Source organism: Pteropus vampyrus, unplaced genomic scaffold (assembly GCF_000151845.1).
Source record: "Pteropus vampyrus isolate Shadow unplaced genomic scaffold, Pvam_2.0 Scaffold326, whole genome shotgun sequence".
Lineage (NCBI taxonomy): Eukaryota > Metazoa > Chordata > Mammalia > Chiroptera > Pteropodidae > Pteropus > Pteropus vampyrus.
The window spans coordinates 1,626,390-1,652,500 of NW_011889107.1; the positions used below are offsets into that span (position 1 = coordinate 1,626,390).

The 26,111-nt window shown below is 41.4% G+C and overlaps 1 protein-coding gene and 1 long non-coding RNA gene across 7 annotated transcripts in view; one reads left to right on the forward strand and one right to left on the reverse strand.

Moving 5' to 3' along the window:
* Nucleotides 1–19,986, reverse strand: part of CTPS1 (CTP synthase 1) — a 28,611-nt gene extending 8,625 nt beyond the window's left edge. For 4 of the 5 annotated variants that reach the window (XM_023521988.1, XM_011377949.2, XM_023521989.1 and 1 more), the window contains exons 1-11: nt 19,846–19,986; nt 16,548–16,726; nt 14,816–14,986; nt 12,407–12,507; nt 11,400–11,516; nt 8,709–8,792; nt 8,133–8,213; nt 5,444–5,595; nt 4,173–4,305; nt 1,530–1,618; nt 549–643 (exon numbers count right to left, since the gene is read on the reverse strand). In XM_023521988.1, coding sequence (XP_023377756.1) covers nt 549–643; nt 1,530–1,618; nt 4,173–4,305; nt 5,444–5,595; nt 8,133–8,213; nt 8,709–8,792; nt 11,400–11,516; nt 12,407–12,507; nt 14,816–14,986; nt 16,548–16,713 — 1,189 coding nt within the window. In that variant the 5' untranslated portion in view covers nt 16,714–16,726; nt 19,846–19,986. Of the gene's footprint in view, nt 1–548; nt 644–1,529; nt 1,619–4,172; nt 4,306–5,443; nt 5,596–8,132; nt 8,214–8,708; nt 8,793–11,399; nt 11,517–12,406; nt 12,508–14,815; nt 14,987–16,547; nt 16,727–19,723 lie in introns of all 5 variants that reach the window. The other variant, XM_011377947.2, reaches the window with a different exon arrangement.
* A 52-nt stretch (nt 19,987–20,038) lies between these two features.
* The window catches only part of LOC105304041, a 45,008-nt gene continuing 38,935 nt past the window's right edge, over nt 20,039–26,111 (forward strand). For both annotated transcript variants that reach the window (XR_002776775.1, XR_896961.2), the window contains exon 1: nt 20,039–20,162. This is a non-coding gene — a long non-coding RNA (uncharacterized LOC105304041). The remainder of the gene's footprint in view (nt 20,163–26,111) is intronic.

Below are 26,111 nucleotides of genomic sequence, written 5' to 3' on the forward strand. Positions count from 1 at the left end.
CATAAACAAGGACCCCGCTACACTTTATCTGTATCAGATTTCAAAGACCAGATCTAAGTGTATGCGAAGATCCCAGGTTTTGGAAGTTATTCAATTTTAGAAATAACATTCTTTTCAGTACTTAAAAGTTTAAGTTTTCCTACCCTCCTTCATTTAGTTCCCATTTACAATTGGTCAAATTGAAAATCACTCAAATTTACAGCATGAGAAATCATCCCAAATCACTTCGCCCAGTTACAGTCAGCTGGCGTTCCAAGTGAGGATGGAAAACAGTCTCCCATGCCATGCCCAACAGCTGGGTTCAGTAAATGGACAAGATTGCCTAACTGAATTCATTCTCCGAAAATTCCACGACATCTAGTCTGCACACAGCTCAAAATTTAAAATTTTTCATTTTGAAGGAGAGTTTGAATTTCTCCCAAACAGAACCAACGAGGCTTTGGTGTGAGTTGCTATCTGGAAAGACGGCACCTGTGTCCGGTTTTGGCAATCCCATTTTATTTACAGGCTCCCACGTGGCACGTTCTTTGCTCTTTCCTACTTCTTACCCAAAAAAGGCTTCTTCTGTTTCCGAGCCCAGGCGATTGCTTGGATTTTTCCTTCCGTCCCTCGAACGCCAAATCCCCCTGGAACCAGCACTCCACTGTTCAAGAGAGCACACAAGGTGAGCCCCCCTTCCACCAGTCCAGCTCACAATAACCACCCAGCGGGCCGTTTCCAAGACATTGATGCCATGAAGTTACTCCTATACTTTGCTACTGGACTGTGACTGATTTCGGGACAGCCAATGAGCTGTATGTGAACACTATGAACTTAGAAAACGCACAGAAAACCATGGGTTTTTTCTTAGTGACATTATAAAATGCTTATGACGTAAAAAAAAAAAAAAGATGGCATACATAACTATAATAGTGCTATCACACAGTATTTGTCCCAGGCACGGACTCATTCCTATTTTTAACATATATTAATATAAACGCAATTTTTTTACCTCTTGGCTTAACATGCTCCCCCAAGTAGGAAGGAGGCCTTTCCTCATTGGGTCAGAGTGCCACACTGACCTAAGGTCTTAGTCAGAGTTGTATAGCATCATAACATTCAATTGTTCTAGTAAACTAGAAATTCTTGCTAATGTTTTACTATCACAAATAACAGTGCTGAAAACAAACTATTCATGGGATCCTATTCATGGGATCTCGATAATCTTTAAATAACCCTCATCAATAGATGCACACAACAAATAACATCAATAAAATTAGAAAGCGTTCTCTTGAGATTCAATTTTAGAAATAACATTCTTTTCAGTACTTAAAAGTTTAAGTTTTCCTACCCTCCTTCATTTAGTTCCCATTTACAACTACTTTGATAAGCTGTATTTTTTAAGGCTTAAATCATCCAGTATGCAGTCTTTCCAATAATTAAAAGATACTGAAACAACTACGTCTACTACCAGCACATGAAAGCACAGCTCTCTGCCCATTAAAACAACCCCGAAGCTGCTGGAAACCAAAGGCAGAGATACTCCTTACTGGGCGCTGCAGAGCTTCTGCCAGGCTTCGTGGTAGCGCACGGGCTCCTCCTGTAAGGTGCTCGGCTCCAAGTCTGTAGAATCGATGTACTGGGGAGGGTTCAGACAGGGGGAAAAGAAGCAGGCTCGTGACTCCAGAGCCGTGTTCTTTCATAATTTCTAAGTATCAGTATCAATGTTCCAACTGTCTCAATGTTAAAATAGTTTTAAAATGATAGTCTTAATATACTTAAACCTAATAATAATTTTAAAATAAACTTTAAAACCTTTCTCATATTTTAAAATACGTGTGTCCTTCAAAATCATTTAACGCCCCGACCCAGCTCTATCTGCTCGATGCTTCATCTCTTTAGGATCCACTGGAGTAGACTCTGAAGTGTTCTTTCTGTTCAATTTTTCCCCATCTGTCTTCTATCCAGACTGCATTTCATCTCTTTCAAACTTTATCGAAGTATAATTTACATACAGTAAAATACAAACATTTTAAGTGTCCACTATGAGTTTTGTCAAACAGATGCACAAAGTGGGACCTCCACACCTCAATGAAAATATGGAAAATTACTGTCATCCCACAAATTCCCTCTGCCCTCCGCACACCACCTCCTCCCAACCTCCTGTCCCCGATAACCTCGGGGCTGCTTCTATTGCCGCAGGTTTTGCCTCTTCTAGGACTTCATATGACTGGAACCATGCAATGCGTAGCCCATTGTGTCTGCCTTCTTTTGCTCAGTATAATGCTTGTGAGATCCGTCCCTGTTGCTGTGTGTAACACTAGTTTGTTCCTTTTTATTGCCAATCAGTTTTCTATTGTGGGGATAGACAATGTGTTTCTCTACTGACTCATTCTGGACATTTGAGCTGTTTCCAGATTTTGGCTATTAGGAATAATTGTCCATTTGTATAAAAAAATTTTTAGTAGACATATGTTTCCATTGCTATTGAGTAAATATCTGGGAGTGGAAATGTTGGGTCATATAGTAAGTGTATGTTTACCTTTATGTGAAACTGCCAGGCTGTTTTCTAAAGTGGCTGTACCATTTTACACTGCCACCAACAATGAGAGTTCCACATCCTCACCAACACTCTTAGCCACTCTGGTGGGTATATGTTGGTATGTCACTGTGACTTGATTTGCATTTATTTCCCTGACAACTAAAGAAAGGTATTGAACATCTTTTCATATATACCGTGTGCATCTTTTATGGAAGTGTGTCAAAATCTTTTACCCACTTTTTTTTTAGATTGTTCACTGTTTTCCTACTCTCTCCTGCCTTCTGCTTCCTGCACTGACCTTCCTGAACCTCTAGATAGGATCCAGGCTCAGCTGAGATTCACGGCCACATCCTCACCGGCCTGTCTCCAGACATCCTCCAATTTCTCTATTTCCATGTCCTAAATTCTCAACTATTCCCTGTCTCCAGGCCCTTCTGATGGGAATGCTCTTCCATCTGCCTCATCCATCTTCCCAAACCCACCCAGGGGTCCTTCCACGAAGAAGTCTGCCTTCCTCACACATCTACCATAGCAGGATCATCCATCTTCTGTTTGCTCCTGTTATACCAAAGAGATCTTGCTGACTTTCTATTCACCTCTTACTTCTACCACCTAACAAATAGTAGGCACAGACTACCTCCAAATAGATAAAGCAAATAAATCATCCAAAGAACAAAAAATTATGAAAATAGTTTAATGAGATCCTGTAATTCTTAAAACATGTAATAGGTCGTTCTACAGGAATCTGTTCACCAGCACAAAGCAAACTAAATTATCACGCTGAGAAACACCTGAAGAAGTAGGCGACAAACCCCAGTGCCAATGGTGAGAACATCTCCTCCTGAAAAGCTCCAGCTGGGGAGCTACGATGCTGGGGGAAAAAGTATAAAAGGGACAGGTGGAAGGCTTTCCAGAAGAGCTAACACAGACAGTACTTCCTTTATGCCAGGCATAGTGCTAAGCACTTTTTATGAACTCATTTAATTCTTATGATAACCCTATGAGGAAGGTACTATCACTATCCCTTTTTAAAGATGAGGAAACTGACACACAAAGAAGGTTAAGTAACTTGCCAGGGTCACATACCTTGTAAGCAACAGAATCAGAATATGGATCCTGGCTCTGTGGCTCTGGAAACCATGACTCTTGACACTCAACTGCCTCAAGCAGACAGACAGGGACCATGCCCAGACATTCCACCGGCTCAGCTTCTCCTCACCACGTCACAGAGCAGAACACACTAACTACTACCTACTGGGTGCCACCCATGTTCCAAGCACGGCTGGGCAACTGAACGCATATTTTGGAGAAACCTCCCAGCTCTATGTGGTGAACATTAGCATTCCCACTTCACAGATGAGGCAAGTGGGACCATGCTTCTGGCCAGCCAAGTCCCCCTCATTCCCACAGGGCAACTTCACGTGGTCACCTGATATTCAGATCCAAGCATTCACCCTCTCTCAGCTTCTACTCTGAATGTCTCTCCCCTTCATTATATCCTGAAAATGCCCCACTGTTCTCTCAAAGCCAGGAATCCACCATGAACTTTTATTCCTAAAAAAATTGAGCTCCAAAAATATAAAGCACCAATGAGATTAGAAATGGCCCCCCTGCTCACGCCCCAGCTATATCCACCACCCCACCCCCTTACCTTGATTTCCAGTTTGTGGTTGATGGCCAGTGCAGAATGCTCCAGAGCTTTAATGACAGAGGCATATGAGTCTGAGAACTTGGTGTACTTGCCCACAAGGGCAATAGAGCAAGTCTCCAGCAAGCGATCATATCTATCAAACAAAGGTCAAAAAAACAGCAAATTATGTACATACAGCCATGAGATCAAAATTCCCTTTTAAAGAAAAGAAAAACAAGTCTGGGAAGAATAAAATGGGAGGGACTATTATCTGACTTCTATGTATAGAACAGGAAAGAAGAAACAATTTTCAGATCAATGTGGCAGGCTTTTTAAGAAAACAGAATTTTAGAAGCTGTTACAAAGAGATGGCTTCAAAATTTCACACATTTTTAAAAGTAAATTAAAATCCCAAAGGGCATAAAAATCAACAGACAATTCTTAAGAGTTAATGTGATGAAGGAAATAGTCAAATATAGTATAGAACATTCACACAATAGTCCATATTCGTTAAAAATTTTCATTATAAAGTTTAATTAGTAACAGAACAAAAATGTTTATAATATTTTATGAAAAGATCCTAAAACTATGTGTCATTTTTGTAGCTACAAAAGATAAACAAGTGAAGGGACAAAGACTGAAAGGGAAAATGTCAAAATGAAAATAAATATCACAGAGCAATAGATTGAGTACCCCCCAAATGCTCATTGATACTGTCATATTGACTTTGTAACTACAACTAAGGCACATCCAGGCTCTGAGGCACTGTGTAACAATATCTAATGCGATATGTGAGCATCACAGAGCTTTAAGAGGAGGAAAGAAGAGTGGGGACAATTCTCAAAGTGATGAGTTTTGGCAGCACCAGTAAGGAAAGACTGGAGATCCTTGCTGATCCTTTTCTGGTGTGTGGTGAGTGACATGTTCCCAAACGCAGCTCAGCTATTTGAGATGCTACTCAGGAGTGTTCCAGGCACTGTCAGCCATTTGTTTGTGTGGGCCTCAGGTATGTGCACTAACCCACTGTCACTAGGACACCTGTTTGTACTGATTTTCTAGGTGATGGGAGACAGACATGTAATCTGAACTCATTGTGACCTGGGCTAGCTCTGCCAGGACTTCCTCATCCACGATGCAACTACTTGAGGACTGAGATCCTTTCTTAACACCCCTTACCATTACCATCTTTTCTAACACAAACTGAGATAGCACGAGTAAGAGCTGAATTCCCTGAGCCCCTACAAAAAAGAGAAATTAGGCTAGAACTGCCAGCTCCTTATTATGAGGCAAACCTGTCAGCCATCTCTTTCCACTTCATCAGCATTCTTCGTGGCTGCCTCTCAATAGGAAGGTCAAGTCTTCGAAGAAAATAATCTACAACCCCCTGCTCCTCTAATAACAAGGGGACTCGGTAGATGGACGAGACATCATGGACACAGATCACCTGTTTAAAAACAAGCAAAAGTTATTTAATAAAAACAAAACCCAGGCTGACAGCCTCCGACTAGTCATATAACCTTGGGAAAATAACTGTTCTAAATCTGAAAACGGAAAAGAGGGCAATTTTCTAGAAAAATATAAATTACCAAAACCAACTCAAAAAGAATAGAATAGTGGCCAACCTCTTATGAACATGGATGCAAAAATCCTTAAAAAAAAAAAAAAAATCATGTCCAAGTAGGGTTTGTCCCCAAAATAGTGGTTCTCAAACTTGGCTGTACACTGGAATCACTTGCGGGTGCTTTTAAAAATCCATAAGCCCACTACACCCCACATTATCTCTGGGGGTAGAAGGCAGACATCAGCACTTTTTAAAACTGGGTTTGAGAACCACTGCATCAGGAAATTTAACAGTGGAATTCAATACATAGACAGATTAAAGGAGGAGAAAAAAATCACTTCGGCGAATGCAAATTTTTTTAAAAAATTGAAAACCAACTCATAATAAAAATTCTTGGTAAATTAGAAATATTAGGAAAAATGTGAAAATATAAAAAATCCATGGCAAATATTTGGTTTGATATTTAATATTAATGCTTAATATTTAAAGTCTGGAACAAGGCGAAACTGGCCATTCTCACTACTCCTATTTAATGACGTACTAGAGATACTAGCCATTACAATTAGATAAGGAAAAAAGGGTATGTCAATGAACTAGAAAATAATAAACAACTGACACTAATTGTGTAAATTATTGTTTATCTATAAAAAACAAGAGAATTTATAGTAACAAAAATGAACACCTCTAGATAAATCTAAAGAACAACTTTACAAAGATAAATCAATCTAACAAGCAACTTTAAAAAGAAAATTATAGAATTTTATTGAAGGATAGTCTTTTCAACAGATAGGGCTGGAACAACTGGATATCTATAGACAAAAGATGTATTTCAACTTTTAATGAAAAAAGTTACTATATTTAAAAGTTAACTCACCATGGATCTAGACCTAAATGTAAGATTTTAAATTATAAAACTTTTAGAAGAAAACAGAGAAGAAAATCTTTATGACCTTGGTTAACAGAGTGCTTAGATATGATACCAAAAGCATCTATCTATAAAGTAAAAAATGGATAAATTAGAGTTCATCAAAATGTAAAAGCTTTTGTGCTCCAAAAGATACTATTAAGAAAATGAAAATATAAGCCACAGACTGAGAGAAAAAAATGTGCAAATCATCCCCAATAAAAGACTTACATTCAGAATATATAAAGAACTTTTATAACTCAAGCAACCCAATTAAAAAACAGGCATAAGATTTGAAATTAAAATTTAAATATAGAAATACTTGTCACATTTTTTAAAGTGAATAATTTTAATGACAACCTATTCTTTTACAGAATTGAATTACCTTCATTTGCTAGGACAGAAATATCTAAAATAATTGAAGTGCATAATAAAAAGGCTGTTCATAACAATAGAATTATTCTGATGTTCCACATACTTAGTATGAAGCAGCATCCTTTGACAGAGCTTCCAGCTCAGGAATCACACCCAGGAACACTGACCTCAGGCCTTAGGCTACCCTCACTCCCTAAAGCTTGAGCCATCATGGACATGGAGATGACAGCTGCCTCCGTAATGGTCAAAGGCTTTCCTCTTGCTCTACTAACTTCAAAGCCAGGCCAGTGATTTTAATTTTGATATATTCACTTCCATACTTCTAGTATCGCTGTAAAATTCATTCTCTTATTTTAACCCTGCTGCTTCATTCTCCCCAGTTGGGCCCTCCTGCTGGGTCTCCTGACCCTCGAATAACCTACTACTAGTAAAACAAAGCATCCATAACGTAATCATAAATTCCTTGACCTCAACTCCCCTTCTACTCTACTTCAGCCAAACCTAACCAAAGCCACAGTCTCAACTTAACATCACTAGAATTACTATACCATGTACCACACTTAGATATATTAGAGGTTCCAAAATTTTAAATTTCCTGTACTAGGCACCAGAAATATAAAGTTGAATACGATGGTCTTTGCCCTCAAGAAGCTCAAAGTCTATGAGGGGAGACAAATACACACACACACACATACACAGACACATATAAAGGGCTCACCACCAGTATCTGTGAGCCTAGAGAAGGATTAACCTGAGGCGCAAGGGTGAGGAGGTTTAGCAGGTAAAGCTTCTCAGACAATACTGTGTCCTAGCTGGACCCAGAAGGATGAAAATGAATAGCAGGATTATCGGGCCAAGAGAAATGGGGTGGGGTGGGGGTGGGGGGTCAGGAGGAGTGGCAGGGATACCCATTCAGCATGGTTGGAGCAAAGAGCACAAGGAGTGGGGAGCGAAGAGGCAGGAGAGGTAAAGGTATGTTTGGGGAACCACAAGACATTAGGTAATGGAAAATCACAGAGCCAACGGGTATCAGTTCGAGTGAACAGTCTACAGTCTCGAATTCTGAAATAACAAGCCTTATGAAACTGGTTAAGAGACTTTAGCAAAAAAGGATTCACATGAAGATGGAATTTCTACTTACCTGTTCAGGTTCAACGTGGCAGAACATTGATATTTTCTCTTTCACTGATGTGTCGAGAGGATTTGAGCACCTGCACACAACCTGGCAGCAAAGAAAACAAGACATTTAGACAGAAGGAAGGGATTACAAAGCTGGGTTTTTCTCCTGATTGAAATCAAAACAGACATTATTACATTATTAAGCTAACTCCTAGCACAATACACACAAATTATGAAAATATCACCTGTTTTCAAAACTGAAATTTCTAAATCTCAAAATGGAGACCTAAGAGAGTGGTAGTACAAATGAAGAGACAGATTACTGAACCATTCGAACCAGCTGGGCTTCCCTCAATGTTCTTGGGTCGGGGGAAAGGAGTTTAAACCACTGGCTGAGAGAAGAAATGAGACAACGGCCTCACACATGCCAGGTTACGGTCATCTTTATGAACTTTAGCCCGGTTCACAGCACTAGACTTATTTCTCCACTATTAACTAAAAGCACGCCAAGAAAACAAAGGGTCTGTTGGCCATAGAGGAGAGATTTTAATTAGACACACAAGATAATGCTGAAACCAGGTGAAGAGAAAAATCTTACCAGATCCGGGGAAAGCCCAAGGCCTCTGAGTTCCCGAACACTATTCTGAGTGGGTTTAGTCTTCTGTTCCCCAGTTGAACTTGGCTATTTTACAAAAAGAAAAAAAAGTTAATTTCTCTCTGAAAAGGAATTTTCAAGTATGACTTTTCTATATTATAATTTCTAAAAGTTTTATAACTTTACATTTAGGTCTAGGATCCACTGTGAATTAACTTTTAAATACAGTGAAATAGACAATTTGATCATTTATCTAATTTAGTTTTTATTTTTGTCAAAGGTTACACACACACACACACACTTTTTTTTTTAGGTGAGGCAATCCTTGGTTGACCTCACAGATTGCAAGGATCTTGCCAGCTTACAATCCCTTATTTTTTTATTTATTTTTTACGCCTACAGCACCTGGTCTTCCTAGGTGGTCTCCCTAACCAGGCCCGACCTTGCTTAGCTTCCAAGATCAGAAGGGATCGAGCTTGTTCAGGGTAGCATGGCCATAGACATACATATGTTTTAGAATCCAACAGTTCTACAAAGCTTGTCCTAATGACCAGTGGCGCTAGCCCTCATCTCTCTTCTCCCCTTTTCCAAACCCTAGAGACAGTCATTCTTCCATTCTTTTAACTGATCCTTCTGGTATGCTTTATTGCTACTCTTGACATTTAGTTTGAGGCATTTCCTGTTTATTTCCCTGTTAGATAAGGAACCCACTCTCTACTACACATGCACCTGTGCCTGCAACCTGCATCTCATGATAACTCTTTAGTGTTTGCATGCTTTTGAGTATTTAAACTGTCCATGATTAAACTATGTGCCACACTTTTCCCTTCTGGTCCAAGTGCTTGTTTTCTTTGTTAGGTTTTCTTGTTTTGTTTGTTGGTAGGCTGAGTTTCTATGTACTAAATTATCTTTATTCTCCTCTCACACTTAACAGATACATTTTCTAGGTATAGAATTCTAGGTTGGAAATCATTTTCCCAAAGAAGTTTTAAGGAAATAGCTTCATTATCTTTCAGCTTCCAGTACTGCTGGTGAGAAGTCAAAAGCCATACTGATTCTTGATTTTTCTCTTTAGAGCCTTTTAGAATTTCTGCTCCACTATTCTGAAATTTCACAATGACATACTTTCGTGTGGGTCATTTTTCATTCACTATGCTAGGCGTTCAGTGGGCCCTTTCAATTTAGAAACTCATGTCTAAAAATTTCCTTGACTACTTTGGATGAGAAATCAGAAAACGTTTTCTTAGGGCCAGATAATAAATATTTTAGGTTTTGTTGGCCAAGCAGCATGGACGATACCTAAACATATTGGTGTGGCTCTATTTCCAGACAATTTTATTTTCAAAAACAGGGTAGGTTGATTTGGCCTGTGGGGCATAGTTCGAGGTCCCCTGGTTCAGATTACTTCCCTCTCCCTTTCTGTTATTGTTTGGAAATCCTATTATTTGGATGTTAGAATTCCTGGACCAGTCCTCTAATTTTCTTGCCTTTTCTCTATTTTCACTCTCTTGATCTTTGTGCTTTATTTCCTAGAATATTTCCTCAACCTCCTTTCTCTTAAATTTTTCTTTTCTGCTATCCAATTTTTAATTACCAAGAATTCTTTTCTGTTTAATGGATGCAGTTTATCTTAATTCTCTTAAGTTTTTAGTTTCCTGCTACCTGTAGAGCCTCAATTTCCTGTAAGTTTTTTTTCTGTTGTTTTGGTCTCTTGCACATTAAGATGCTTTCTCCAAATGTCTGGTGATCACTGGCTGCCAGTTCATATTTAAAAGCTAACCAGAAGCTCTGAGAGTGGGTAGCCTTGCCCACCAGGGTCCTCATGTGGGGATGTGGCTGGCTTGTTTCACTGGTGAGCCCCTAAAAGCAGTGCATTTTCCCCTAGGCTGCTCATATACCCCAGGAAAAACCTTATAGTCACCTATGTGGAAGGTCCTGCCTGGCTGCGATGACTCTGGGAAACAAGTGGCAGAAGAAGGTAGGGTGTCTCAACAGCACAAAATTACACTGAACCCCCATGTTTTTAGTTCAGTATTACTGCCTTCAACTGTCCCTAGTGTTTGCTCATCCAGAAACTCTCTCCAGAGGAAAAACCTACAGTCTTTTGACAAGGTGGGGGAGGGGTTAATGCCCCACTGTACACGTTAGGGAAGAGGACGTTGAGGTCTAACTGCTCCTGAAACAGCAGTCAGAAGCCCCACCCTCACCCCCACTCCCAGAACCACTGGATGCTGCCCATTCCTGAGCCTCTGGGGGTTCTGCAGGGCAAACAAGGTTGCTTCTCTGTTTTTTCTGATGTAGGCTTAGGATCCAGCTCTCCCAGGTCTGTTAGGTCAGTTTCTACATGTCTAACTGCTCCCTGCTGTCCAAATTTTTGTTACTGGTGACTCCTCTCACAGTATTTATCTTTGTGAATGTGCGTCTTTAAAAAGAAATCCCTTTACTCTAATTGTAGTGGGGTTTCACCATATGGTAAAGACAAATAGATATGTTCAATTCACCTTCTCTAACTGCAACTTCTCTGAATAATTTTCCAATGTTTTTCCACTGGATCTTTTCAAACAGCATAATTATAGTAAGAAGTTTTTTATTCCCTGCTTCCTGTTCCTCAAATACTTAAAACAGATAAAGAGTGACAATCATCCTTTTCTCCCTCCTCACCATCCCCACAAAGAAAAGTTTTGAATGCCTTACCTGAGGAACTAAACTGACGTGAATATTACAAAAGTTTTCTCTTTTGACTTTGAATTGGAACTGACGGAAGGCCTCAATAAAGGGCATGCTTTCTATATCTCCCACTGTTCCACCGAGCTAGAAGAACAAAGTTATTTTAGAGGTTCCTCCTGTGGTTTAGTTTTCTAACAACAGCACTCTACCATCTCAATTCCATGATCAATAACAGTATAATGTGGATTCTTTTGCCCGTACAATGTCATTTAACAGTAATTAGACATTTCTTTGTGCTAAAAGATTACTTTTTTGTATAGGCTAACCATTCCCTAAGGTTATAATGGATCTTTCCACATCACTTCAAGAAAAAGGTCAAGTAAAAGATATACTAATTATTTTATTTCTATAAAACTCACAAAGCAAAGGAAACTAAATCTTATCTACTCTTAGCCATGAATAATGCTCGTATTAAAAAGCATCAGTTATACAAACTGCTAGAACTTTTGAGTCTCCTACTTTCACAGGAACACTGATATCCAACAGCTAGGATCAGCAAAGCAGGAATACAGAAACTGAAACCAAAGGGGGCTCATTCACTCAGAGAGATTAATACTCCTGCCAGAACAAAAGCCGAAGGTCAGCTGACTTTCTCAAGAAACAGATAAAAATGTGTCACAGTCCATACTATGTGAACGTATAAATGCTGAAAAGGAAGACTCCCTTGGACCTTGGACAAATTATCTCTTTCGATGGCACAGCCATTCCACATAACTGTTACTGTGCCCTCACTACATCAGTTATGAAGGTCAAGGGCTACATCAGTTATGAGAGTCAAGGCCTTCATACAGCATAATTATAGTAAGAAGTTTTTTATTCCCTGCTTCCTGTTCCTCAAATACTTAAAACAGATAAAGAGTGACAATCATCCTGGGAACTGTCTTATCAGCTGCTGATAGCTGACTAAGGAGGTAAATATGCCCACTTGGTCACCTACCCAGGAATCATGGAGTTTAGAAAAGACTCATACATACCTCAATAACACACACTTGAGGTTCTAAGCCATCTTCATCCACAGGTATTAATGCCTGTCTCATCACCCACTCCTGAATTGCATCTGTGATGTGAGGGACAACTGAAAAGGAGAAAAGAAGTATGTGACTTACACTTGTCCATCAGCATCTATAAGACAGACACACTTATTGCGACAACAAATGGCTGCACTCTTTGCCTACACAGAGAGGCAAAAGGGTCACAAAAATATTTTAGAGACCGCTCATAAATGGCCTTAAAAATTCTTGGGTTCACAGTCCCTATGGCCTCCTTTCCAGATTTCCAAGTTGTAGCTGGAAGCACTATAAGAGAGTAGGGCTTAGAGTGGCATCTTAACCCACATCAGAGCTTCTGCCCCCGTGCAGAGACTATCTTGGCTGCATAACCACACAACAGACCATGTGGCCACCCCATTGATTATAGCTGAAGGTGAGCACTTCACACCTGGGTGCTTTTCCAGGAACAAGAGAAAACTAGGACCCAGTTCCATTATGTTTCCCATTTCCCAAAGGGGAGACAATCCATTACAGAGAGAGAGTTCGGTGTAGCAGAGCAGGAAAGAGCACATCTGAGCTCGGAATGTCTGGGTTCAGTTCCACCACTCATTAGAGGCGGATCTTTAGGCAAATTACTTAACTATTCTTAAGTTCAATTTCCCTATCCATGAAGTGGCAATAATAGCTTCTACTTCATAAAGCTGTGGAAATTTTATGAGACAGCATTAGTAAAAAGCTAAGTGGAGTGCCTAGCATGTCAGTGCTCAATAAATGCAAGCTATCACTAAACACTTTTAAATCATAGCTGTCAGGCTCTAATGGCAAATTCCTGAGGGGCAGAGATTACTGTTTAACTTGCTATGTATATTGCCAGAGTGCCTCAAGCACAAGGATATTCATTATCTATTCCATACACAACAGTCAAAGTGACCTTTTAAAAATGCAAATCAGAGTTCACCACTTCCCAGGTTTATGCTCTTAGTAAAATCCAAACTCCAGATGGCCCCATATGACCTGGCTGTAGCCCACCTCACCCACCTCTCTTTCCATCCCCAAGGGTAACTGTGCTCAGGCTTAACAGCTCCTTGCCATTCCCTGACCATGCCTTTTGCAGCCTTGGGCCTCTCCATGTGCCCTGTGTGCCCGCCTCCTTCCATTCCTCCCATGGCTGGCCTCTCTGCTCACACGGCCTTTCCCAGGATGCTTTCCCTGACCACCTGTCCAAACCGGCTCTCCCACCACTTTCTCAATCTCTCTTCACTCTACTTCCTTCAAGCATCACAGCTCCTATCAGACATCTCGCTCCTTCTGTTTGCTTCTGTCTCTCCCATAAGGTAACCTCCACAGGGGCGATGGCCTCTTTGGTCTTGTCCATCAAATATTCCCAGCATCAGGGAGGTCAGACCTCAGTGAGCATTCAAAACATATTTGATGAATGAATAAGTGGATGAACACACTGGAGGCCTAGAACAAGAAACTGAATGATCGAGATCATGTTAATTTCTAATTGATCCCTTGTGTGTGTCAGGAACTCAAGAGAAACACTTTAGTGATTTAGCTCTTTTAATCTTCCTAACAGCCCAGAGAGGTAGGTACCGTTATCATCTCCATTTTAATTAAGAAAAGGAAACAATATCTGAAAAGAGGTTAAATAATCCATCCATGTTCATAAAAGCTAAGATCTCAACATGACCCAATTAGCCTAGAGTCTGGTCCGGCGCTGCCCACTGTCTGTAGGACCTTCGGCTTTCAGTCTAGTAAAGTCTAAAGCCAAAAGCAGATTTTCTCTCACAACTTGGATGAAAGCCATTTCTCAGCAGCCCCTAAAATCTGGACTTAATGCTACTCTATTAGACCAGTGGTTTCCCAAACCCACATTTTTCAAATCAGCACTTTTCTCAAATGAACACTGTGCAAAACCCCAATACAGCAAACAGATACAAGTGAAGTTGTGCTGGTGATAGCTCAGGAGGACCCAGAAACTCAATTCTCAGACTCCCTCCTACCCCATTTGCACTGATGACCAGCCTGAAAACCATGTACACGATGGATGTTCTTTTCCCTATCACTGCTTATACATAGTAAACCCCAGATACACAACACACACACACACACACGCATGCACACACACAGAGTCTGGCTTACTGCCCTAATCCAGTTGCCTTTATCATTTCACACTCATCACTGTATAAAAACAACAGCTCTCTGGACTCAAATAATGCCGCTGAACTGATAGCTTCAATGCCATCCACAGAGCAGTGATGGCTTCTTCGAGTTATTGAGTAAGCAGCCATACAAACCTGAAATTTCAACTGAAGGCAGATTTCAGTAACAATACACAAAAGAAATTCAACTGGTTAAGATTTTTAAACCTTGAGGCAAATCCAGTATTACCTTGGACAGTTTTCCCCAAGTAATCGCCTTTGCGTTCCTTATTAATGACATACTGGTATATCTTTCCGGTGGTCAGATTATTGTCCTTGGTAAGGCGGATGTCAAGGAAACGCTCATAGTTACCCAGGTCAAGGTCTACTTCCCCACCATCATCCAGCACAAAAACCTCACCTGCGGTAAAAAGTGAAAATGTTTAGGATAAGTGAGAAATTGAGAAATACATATAACATGGCACAACTTGCGTGCCAAAATATAAACACTAGAATAGAACAAAGTCTTCATTCTCTATACATGAAGCAAAGACTTTTATTTCTAGAAAACTAAATAGGACACAAAAGAAAAAAGTCACCAATCATTCTCCAAAAGGTAACTTCACACTTCCAGTCTGTTAACAGACTCAGTTTGAATCAGGAAGAGTTCTAAAATAGCACGGAATGGAAGGAAATTACAGTTCAAAGGGCTGTGGGTATATGGGACTTTACAGTTAGCATGGCATCAACAAAGTCTCCTACTTGAGCAGAGCAAGGTTTGAAGCGTGATAAAAGCATGATTTGATTCAAAACTTAAACAAGACATATATTAAGGTCATGCTGATTCTAAAAGCCAGCTTCTGGACTACGCTTTAGTCCTAAACAAAGTTGTGAAACTGCAAAGTTTCTCCCATCCCTCTGTTTAATATTCATTTCTCAAACATCATGCTAGAAATTTTGCCCAGAATGGTTCATTCTTACCATCACAATAGGAGACAAGTTCAAGAATAGAAAAGGAAAAAATGTCTAATTTTCCCCCTCAAAGAGACAGCTCATCCTCTGCTCAAGAAGATTCTATTAAATATTGCTTCAGTATGTCCATCTTTTCCTGTCACTATTTATTAAAGATTTTTGCTCTGGTGAGACTATCCTTATAGATTTTTACCTCAACATTAGAAAGTAGGAGTACGAAACAATTTAAAAACTTAAGAACTATGTTTTAGCAGTACATCTACCCCAAATTTTAAGCAAATAATCTTTTAGGTGATTCAGACAGTCATACATCACACAGTTGAAAAGCATTCAGCAATAACAAAGAAGTAAAGTGATATTCTTCTACCCTCCCTTAATGGTTTCAACTTTTCACTCATCTCAAAAGATGCTCATTTATTTTATCCAAACTCTGTTAGCAAAATAGAATCTCCAGCTTATATATCATCCAACTCCAGCATCTATCTATTGCCTGAATCCCTGCAAAGTGGTCTTTTATCTTCTGTTTGAATGAACACTCCTACAGCTAGAAGTCAGTTACTCACAATTGGAGAGCACTTACTATTATAAAGATCTTTTTTATATCAGGGAAAATCTATTTCCTTATTATAACTTCTTTCCATGCATCCTTTCCCTAAAGCTTGAGGCCACAAAGAATATACATAATCCCTCTTTCTCAAATATTTGAAGAAAGATTATGTTACCAGATTACCTTTTTGCAATCAAAGTGACAAATTTTCACTCAGATGCCAAAAAGGTCATTTCTATTATTTCTATTACAGAAACCTCTAGACTCTAATCACTACATTGCACAGTAAGAGTTCTGCTTCCTCTCTGTCCAGGAGAGAAAAGCATCATTCTGCTACTCTAAGGATCTTTTTAGAAGACAAGAAATGGCAGTTATGTTATGCAAAACACACACAATTTCCAAGGGCTGATATGTTCCTCTATATACTGTACAAACACTTAAAAAAAAAATGCATTTTGCTTACCATGTTCATAAGGAGAGAATGTTCCGGCATCAATGTTAATGTATGGATCAATTTTAATTGAAGTTACATGTAAACCACACGACTTCAGTATTGTACCCACACTGCTGGCGATGATTCCTTTTCCAATTCCTGATATAACACCACCAGTAACTAGAATGTACTTCATTTTACTTTTTGACCTGGGAGAAGGAAAAATTACAGATTAAATATATCTAAAAAAAAAATCAAACTTATCTAGGTTCAAATACCGGCTCTGCCACTTACTACCTAACCCTCTTGGAGCCTCGGTTTCTTGTCACACTTCAGAAAGTTGTTATGTGGGTTCTTGAATTACTGAATGGCTTCAGTTAAATATGAGTTGAAAAACAACTGCTAATTGAATAATGTAACTTGTTTTTTTTTTTAAGCTTTGACAACAACCCTGAAAGTCAACCTAATTAAAAAAAAAAAAAAAATCTTTAAGCTGTTGATAGAACACTATGCCCCAAATGCTGGTTGACGTCACCACCAGACAATGGGATACAAAGCAGGAGCCTCATTATTTTCCCTACATGGGGAAAACAATTTCACTCTTGGATGAGCACTCTCCCCCAGGAAAGAAATAGTGTCTTTGGCTAAATTACAATGTAGCACCAAGAAAACACAGATCCTCTAGGTTATACAAGACAGAATAAAGGGAAAGAACTTCAACATTTAAGAGTTGCAGTTAAACCTAAAAATCTTTTAAAGGGTGTTCTCTTCTGTAACTTAACAGTAACTTACTCCTTGCCAGCAATCTCTCCCGAGTATGCTCTGAGGAGAGCTTTATATGTTGGAGGAAAGGGACATCAGATAATAAACCTGAAGCACATATGGGCAGATTAGATCAAATCTAAAAGTCAGGACAGTTATGGCAGGGTTTGGAAGAAACAGTACCTTGACAAGAAATAAAAGGGATGGATAGATGCAAGAACAACAGTGGCAAGGGACAGGTTAAATAAGAGGTGGAAGAGACAGCGAGAGGCTCGCCAGGGAAAACATATCACTGGCCCCTAGCTTCAGAGGCCCAGAAACATCATTTGGTCAGCAAACCTAATGTAATCAAAATGAGAAATGTAATCAAGTATAAGAGAATGCTTGCTTTGGCACAGTCAGATCCTCCTCAGAGCACTTCATGTGAAGCCAAATTATAAAAATAAGCTAAGAAAAGGAACAAGGAAACAGGAGTTCTGCTTGAAGCACTCCCCCACCCGGCTCCTCCCCAAGGCAGGAATGAACGAACACACTTGGCAAGGAGATAAGAATGCTCAGAATGTCTCTCCCCTCAGACAGCAAGGACACTGTAATCATGTCTTGCTCTTTCTATCTTCAGCATTTCCAAAAGCATGCTTCTTGGTTTCCACAAAATGCATATGGGATTCCCAAAAAGGGTTTTGGAGACAGATAAATCAGAGAAATGTTGGAATGCTAGTTAAACAGTCAATTGGTTTCTTTAATGCAAAAACTCTGGGAGCCTTTAATAAGTTAACATTCAATGTGACCTCCAAAAAGGGATATATAGTATGCAGTCTCCCTAAACTTGTTTGACCCCAAGGCCCTAATATTTGAACACTTCCTTAGTGACACACAAATAACAGACTTGGCTATGTTTTAGATATGTCCTATCCAGGTACATCTTCACGATTATGCAATTCCTCAGCCACTTTGAATGTGTTACAGAACGAGCTACTTCTACAGAAGATTCGTCTCATCCACTTACATTCGATTTGCTCCAATTTCACTCTAAGAGGGTGATTCTTGCAGTCTCTTACAGTGCCTGGCAATAAATATCTAATGTATTCAAAGACCAGGTCAGGGGCCAACAGGACTCATCCACTCACATTCACGGACTACTCACCATATAAGTGCTACTGTGACAGATACTTTGGGGACCACAACAATTAATCAGATTGGGGCCTATATCTCAAGTTGCGAGCGGTCCAGAGACAAAGCATTTGCTAAGAAATGAGTAATCCAGCGATGGCAGAAGCAGAGGTACAACATGTGAAGGGTATAAAAGGAGAAGAGAGAGCAGAAAGCTTTCAGTGGCAACACCAAGATAAAGTACCATGGCCCATCTAGAAGGTAAGAGAAATCCAAGGGGAGAAGACCTAGATTGCTCCTGCTTTGTTGACCTGAGATTTGCAATGAGCCTTGAAGGACTGTATGACTTAAAGCATGGGAAAGGGAACGAAGTGAAAAGGAAAGTGTAGGCTATCTACAGAAAACAGAGGTAGGGCCCAGACAAGAGATGGGGGCAAGGGGGAGGAAGAGAGTGGGAAATGGGTTGGAAATGTAGGCAAGGGGCCCAAATATGCGGAAACCTGAATGTCCAATCTGAACTTTATTCTTCAGATGATGGAGATATCGGAAGGTTTTCAAGCACAAATAACAAATCAAGATGCAAAGATTAAAAAAGCTTCTTATTTTGTTAAATGTTGTGAAATTCAGTTCCAGCTCCACCACTTACGTACTGAGACCTGTCAAATCACTTAAGTTTCCTGAAGCCCTGGTCCCTACATCTGTAAAAATGGGGTAAGAATCTCCACATTGCCTGTGTCACAGGGCTGCTGAAGATTCAAAATTATAATATGTAGACGTAAGTGCGCCACGCAAACGTAGTGAACTTCTTTCAAATGCAGCATCTTCACTCTGGGCGACCGGGAAGGGAGGCGGCCAGCTGTGGGGCCGAAGCGGACTGGCCGGGTGAGCTCCAAGGCCCCTTCCACTACCGGAGGGGGCCGAAGCCAACCTGCCGAACCCATTCCACCGCGACTGGCCTGTCTCGGACCTTGAAGCCCTCTCGGCGAGGCTACCGCCGTGCCTTGAAGACGGAGAGACGTGGCCCCCGGCAGTCCGAACCGAGTGGTACCCTCCCGGGACTGCTCGGGGAGGGCTGAGCAGAGGAGGCTCCCGCACTCTACCGCCCTCTCCATCCCACAAGCCATCCTTGGCCTTTTGGTCAGCCTAGCCAGGCCGCGCTGAAATGGGCGCTGCCTGGCCCCGCAACTCGGGCCCTGCGCCCACTGCGGCCCATCTCTCCAACGGCGCCCAGCCACGCGGCCCCGCGCGCGGGAGCCGGCTCCTCGCCGGCCTGGCCGACCGTCCTACTCCCGTTAGGTACACAGCTCATTGGGCTGGCCGGCGAGCCACCTCACCCCTGATTGGTGGGAGCGGTGTCTGTCACCCGGCCGTGGGGCTGTCCCGCGCCGGGCTCAGCTCGCGCTGCTGATTCCTGCACGGGAGAACAGCTCTCCCGGGATCTCTGCAGTCAGCCTACCTGAGGCCGGCTTCAAACCTTCAGTCAGCCTAGGAGCCAGAAGCGGGCGATGCGTGCGGTGCGGCCCAGGCAGCCAGTGAAGCGACCCGGCCGCATGCGCCCGGCAGTCTTTCACGGAGGCGGGCCCTAGGCGGTGCGCACGCAGAGGCGGGGGGCGGGACGGGCTGCGGGCCCTCCCCGGGGCGGGGCCTGGGTGCGCGCGGCGCAGGCCCATGAGTGCGCAGGAGCGGGGCGGACGCACTCTCCCACTCCCCTAGCGGCGTGTCGCGGATCGTGCTCCAGCTGTGGACACTAGGGAGGTAGCTGTTCGACACCGGGTAGGTTGTGGCATTTCTACCAAGCAGCTTTTGACACAACGGGTTGTGCAAACTTCCTCTCTTAAGGGGGAGGAGGCCGTTTTTCGATTCACATATGGTAAATCCGTCACCTGGCGGCAGCCCCCTGCCCAAACAGCCTGACGAAGTACGCTAGATCCATTGCACTGTGGCTCTGAACCGCCTGGCCTTGTGGGCAGACGGTCACTGCTCCTGGTGGTGTGACCCCAACCCATCTCTCCCGCCGCGCCCCCTGCATCTCGGCCTGTAAAAGGGAAGGCCAAAAGAGCGGCTGAGCGCTAACTTCTTCCATACCTGGCTCCCTTTTCCCCTACATCTACCCTGATGGCGGCTGCTTTAGCTGGACAAGGGTCCAGAGACGTACAGTGTCATATAGGTGCCATTCACTGAGCGCTTACTGAGTGCCACGTGCTGTGCCAGGCTCCAAGAACCCTGTCCTGGGTCCAACGATGTAGTGAGGTCGCCAGATCACCTAATTAATTATACGTCATGATTTTCGTAAGTGCTTCCTGCTGAAGTGCCCAATGTCAGGGGAGTAAGTGCTGGGCTGGAGGACGCGGGGGCGGCGGGGTGGGGGGGGTGCGAGGCAGGGCATGGAGGTGTACCTACCAAGCCTGGTGGGGGTTGGGGATGAAAGCAGAGAATTCTTACCTGAAAAAGTAACTTTAAAGCTGAGACCTAAAGTTTACTGGCAAAGGAAAGAGAAGTCAGAGTAAGAATGAGTGAGGCAGGAAGAATAACCTGTGTAAAGATCCTGAGGCCCAGAATTGCCTAGCACAGCTGAACTGGAAGGAGCCAAAGGAAGAGAGGTTCTAGGAGCTCTGCGGAGTCATAACATGCAGAGCATTATAGACCAAGTTAAGGATTTCCTTTCTCCTATAGGCAGTGGGAAACCATAGAAACTTTTTTGAGGAGAGGGTTTTGATTTTCTTTGGAGTAGTAAATACATGCACATTGGTTAAGTTCCTCCAAACACTACACAAGGGCAGACTTAAAAAGTCTCTCATCTCTGTACCCCAGTGTTCCTGTTTTCTTCCCTAGAAGCAATTTGTCACAAATTCTTACATATCTTCACTGAAGAATTAAAAAAAGAAAAGTGTGACATGATCAGATTCGAATTTCAGGAGAATCGCACAAACAATTGAATTCCAAAAAAAAAACACAGGAGGCTTCTGGTTCCTTCCAGATCTGGATCACTACTGATCCTACTCTGCCAAGCTGCCCAAGCTGCACTCAGTTGAAGGGTATGGCCACACATTCTTTCAAGAAGTGTTCAGTGTTTATTAAGGTGCTTGGTACGTGATAGACATTGAGAGCATACTTGCTGAAATAATGAAGATGCTGTAGGAGATACACAAACGAGCCATTCACTCAGCCACTCTTCTGAATGACCACTTCACACGTTCCTCTCCTTCCTCAAACCTCTACCATCTCCTACCCTATACTCTCAGCTGATGGTCTTACTTCCTATTTCACTGAGAAAATATAAGCCGCCAAGAGAACTTCCTTGAACTCCTACCACCACATCCATCAATCTTTTATCTGTTCACACAAGCTCTGTGTTCTCTCCTATACTGTGGAGAAACTGTCCACGTTCCTAGAGGTCAACCTCTCCTCTTTGCTACAAGTGCCACATCCTCTCAACAACTCAAGAATGTCACTAGTATTTCTCACCTCCTGCATCATCAATTTTTCCCCCTCTACTAGATCATTTTCACTAGCATGATGCAGTTCCTCCCATCTTAAGTAAAACTCTTCTCTTGACGGCATCATTCTCCAGCTACTGCATTTCCCTGTGCCCTTTATCAGCATAACTCCTAGAAAGTGTTCGTATTTGCTGTCTCCAATTTCTTCTTTCTTTCGTGAACTCATTCTGATCAGGCTATTGTTCATGTAATTCCACTGAAACTGCTCTTGTCAAAAATTAACCTCTGTGTTCCCAGACCTCTTCTCTTTATACCAGCCTAGACTGACAAGTCCCAGATAAAGATATCAGTGCCCCTGTATGTGCATGGCATAGGTGCGTCTGTGTATTTGCATATTTGGGCTGCTCCTATCCCCCACCTTGAGCTCAGAGACTCCCTAAGGGCTTCTAGGTACAGCCACACTGCCCCCAGATCCTGCCCCTAAACTGACTATTTCCCTAACATTTGTCATAGCTACTCACTCCCTCCTTAAAATGTGTTCTTCTGAAAAACCACTTTCTCTCAGTTTGTCTCCTTTTTCACAAGCCTCTCCTTCTGGGTCTCCTTTCCTACATTCTTTCCTCTTCCTGACCTGTAAACATTGGTATGGCCCAAGACTCAGAAGATCCCTTCTCCACCTATAATCATTCTCTATATAATCTCATTCAGACTTTAAATACCATCTAGATACAGAAAACCATCTGGTAGTTAGCAGAAGGGGGAAGGGGAAGGGCGAGCAAAATAGGTAAAGGCAAATAAGAGGTACAAACTTCCAGTTATAAAATAAATAAGTCGGGGATGTAATATACGGCATAGGGAATATAGTCAATAATATTGTAATAAATTTGTAAGGAGACAGATGACAACTACACTTATTGTGCTGATCATTTTGTAATGTACATAAATATCAAATCACTATAATATACTAGTGTATATCACTATATATCACTATAATATACTTGAAATTAATAAGGTATTGTTTGCCAATTGTACTTTAATTAAAAAATATATCTCTGAAGGATACAAGAATCTGGTGACAGTAGTCGTCTCTGGAGAGTAAAAAGGTGGCTGAGGAACAGAGTGAGTGAAAAATTCCTTATACCGTAAAGTCTTGTTCCTTTTGAATATTTTTATTATGTATACGTGTTACATATTCCAAAAAAAATGAATAAAGTAATGCAAATAAATATTCAAATAAATAAATAAATACCATTTATATTCTGACAACTCCCAGATTTATATTTCTAGCCTGGACCTCTCTCTTGAACTCCAGATTTGTGACCCTTCTAAGCACAGGGCCCTGAAGTCAGCCCTGTGCAAAGATTCAAAAGGCCAGGTGCCTTGTCTTCAGGTGAGACAATTCTGCAGTGCTACTTAGGCTCTAGAGTTCCCCCATGATAGACTAAGGCGACACTCAGCTAAACCAGGGATTGGCAAAGTTTCTATAAAGGGTCAGACAGTTAAAATTTTAAGCTTTGTGGGCCATACAGTCTCAGTCACACCTACTCAACTCTCAGTCACAGCTTCTCAACCCTGGATTCATAGATCAAAGTGCCCACAGATAATATGTAAACAAAATATTTGTGGCTATGTTCCAAAACAGATTTGGTCTGAAGGCCAAAGTTTGCCAACCCTGAGCTAAACATAACTTTTGTCTAGCTCCTTCCCTGCTCTCTCCTGCTTCCTTTGTTCCCTTACGGGTTTTACTTGAGACCATTCACCTATCATTCACTTACACAAGAAACCCATCTCAGACTTTGTTCCTAGGGAATCCAACCCAAGACAGCACCCTTCCTACATGTCCCTCCTGTGGGACACTTAAGACATATATCACAGGGTGCTGAAATTGCCTCTGTCCCCTCCATACCAGATTATAATCTCTTTGACATAAGTTTTCTGTGTCTCAGTTCCCTTATCAGGTATAGTCTTGTCCACCTTTTAATAATCAGGATCTAGCATATTTAATTCCCACTACTACCCTATAATGCAAACACCATCATTATTACTATATTACATATGATGAAGCCAAGACTGAGAAGTATAAGCGCCCTCCTGAGAGCACATGGCAAGGTTCACTTTGAGTCCTCTTTTCTATTTTGCCCCCCTCATTCTACTCATCACCAAATCTTGTTACTTGTTTCTTCACCAAGTCTTCTTTGAGTTACTTTTTTTACTTTCACATCAGTTAGGCTGTCACCCTAGTCTGGCATCCTAATAGATTATCTGGGTGAGCAATGGGGCAGGAGGGGGACTGCAAGTATTGATTTAAATTTGTCATTCCTCCCACCCTCCCCCAGATCAGGGCTATTTGTTCTAAAATTAAATTTTCATTTTTAATAAATTCATAATGGCACGAAATTCAAAAGGGGAAAAAGGATTACATAGTTAAAGCCTCCCTTCAATACTTGTTTCCCAGCCACCTAATTTTCCTCCCAGAGGCAACCACTATTACCTGTTTCTCATTTATCCTTCAAGGATACTCATGAATATGTCTATATTTTTTCTTATTGGCTATATGTTATATTTTAGTATGAATGTGTTATGTTGGATTTTCCTCACTTGAGCTAGCTTTCTTTAATGACATTTAATGAACTAGTTGGTTATACCCTCACTTTGCTCATGAAAGGATTTAAGGCCTTTGTGTGTGTGTGTGTGTGGAAAAATAAGGATGGGAACTTTTCAGTGACACTCCACTGCCTTCAAGATAAAGTCAGAACCACACCTTGACTCACAAGGCTAGGCGCAAACTGGCCTCAGTTTACCTCTCTAGCCACATGACCCACCCCATGCTGTAGCCACACTGAACTCCTTCAACTCCCTGCACACGCCATTTGTTGTCTTTCCCCGATCTGGATCTTTGCGTAGGCCACTGATGGAATATCCCCACCCCTTTATCTTATTAATGTCACATTTCAGCTTAGCCTTCAGTTCCTTAAAGTAACTTTTCTGGACAGCCTCCCTCCATCAAGTTGGGGTGAGCCTTTTTCCCCCGTTCTTCTTTTTCCCCCGTTCTTTTTTGCTGCCTGGACTTCCCCAAGCATGGCACATACACATTGTATTTTAATAGTTCGTTTCCTTGTCTAAACCTCCCTCTTGTGAGGTCTGGGACCTCTTTATCTGATTTACTGTTGCCTACTCAGTGCCTAGCTGGTCCCAGCGCACAATTGGCATGTGATAAATAATTGTTTCACAAATGAATGAATCCAGAAATTAAATTAGATCCCAAATCCTATACCCTTTCTAGAGATGAGTCACAAATTTGACCTTTAACTTCCCAGCAACCAAAGTGAAGAGGGTCGGTATGACTAAGTAGAAAATCATACAATTGTGCAGGAGAAATATCACTTCCTTAAAGAGCCCTTCACTGACCCCTAAGTTCCCTTACTGGCACCTCTAAGTCCTCGCTACTATTTTTCCTTATTAGCATATATCAAAACTATAATAATTGATGGGGTCATTGGTTATTTTATATCTCTGTTCCCTACCAGACTGTATTTCATTTTTGAGTATATCCACAGCATAACTCACATTGCATGTAGTAGATACTTAGTAAATGTTTACCGAATGAATTAAAAGGACCATTATTCCTGCTACTGAGATCAGAAATCAGTTTCTCCAGTGAGTCTTCATGAAGAGGACACAGGACATATAATGTAAAGAATTTTCTCAATAATATCCATACAGGAGAACCACAGGCAACAGGCACAGGGCTGTTCCTTATGAGTCTCAATAAAGGCTGACGGCAGTGCCACAAGGCACAATTCAGGCAAAGTGATTTTGCAGAGAGCCAATAGGATGCCAATAGTATGAAATGTGGTGAAGAAGCTTCTGAAGACCTGGTTTATTCAAGAATAAATGATAAAACATCTTCTGGTGTTGCTCTCCGAAGGCTGTCCTCTAACCTGAGTTCTGGATAGATTTAAGGGGCAGTGAATTCAACATTATGCTCAGAGATACATGGAATGAAGCAATTCTGAGCTTCAGGTTAAATCCAAAGGCTGTCAACAGTCAGTTGAGCTCGGGGATAAAATTCATATTCACCTCAGAATTAATTAATGTCCTTTACAGAGAATATGATGGCATGTCAGAATAATCTGATGGAGACATCTGTCTCATGTATGGCATATAATAATATGTATTACTGTTATATAGGACCATTTGGTATAATCATATACTATTGCCTCAATAACATATGTAGGGGAAAATGTAATAAAAGAGAAAGGAAAAAATACTTTATAAAAACATG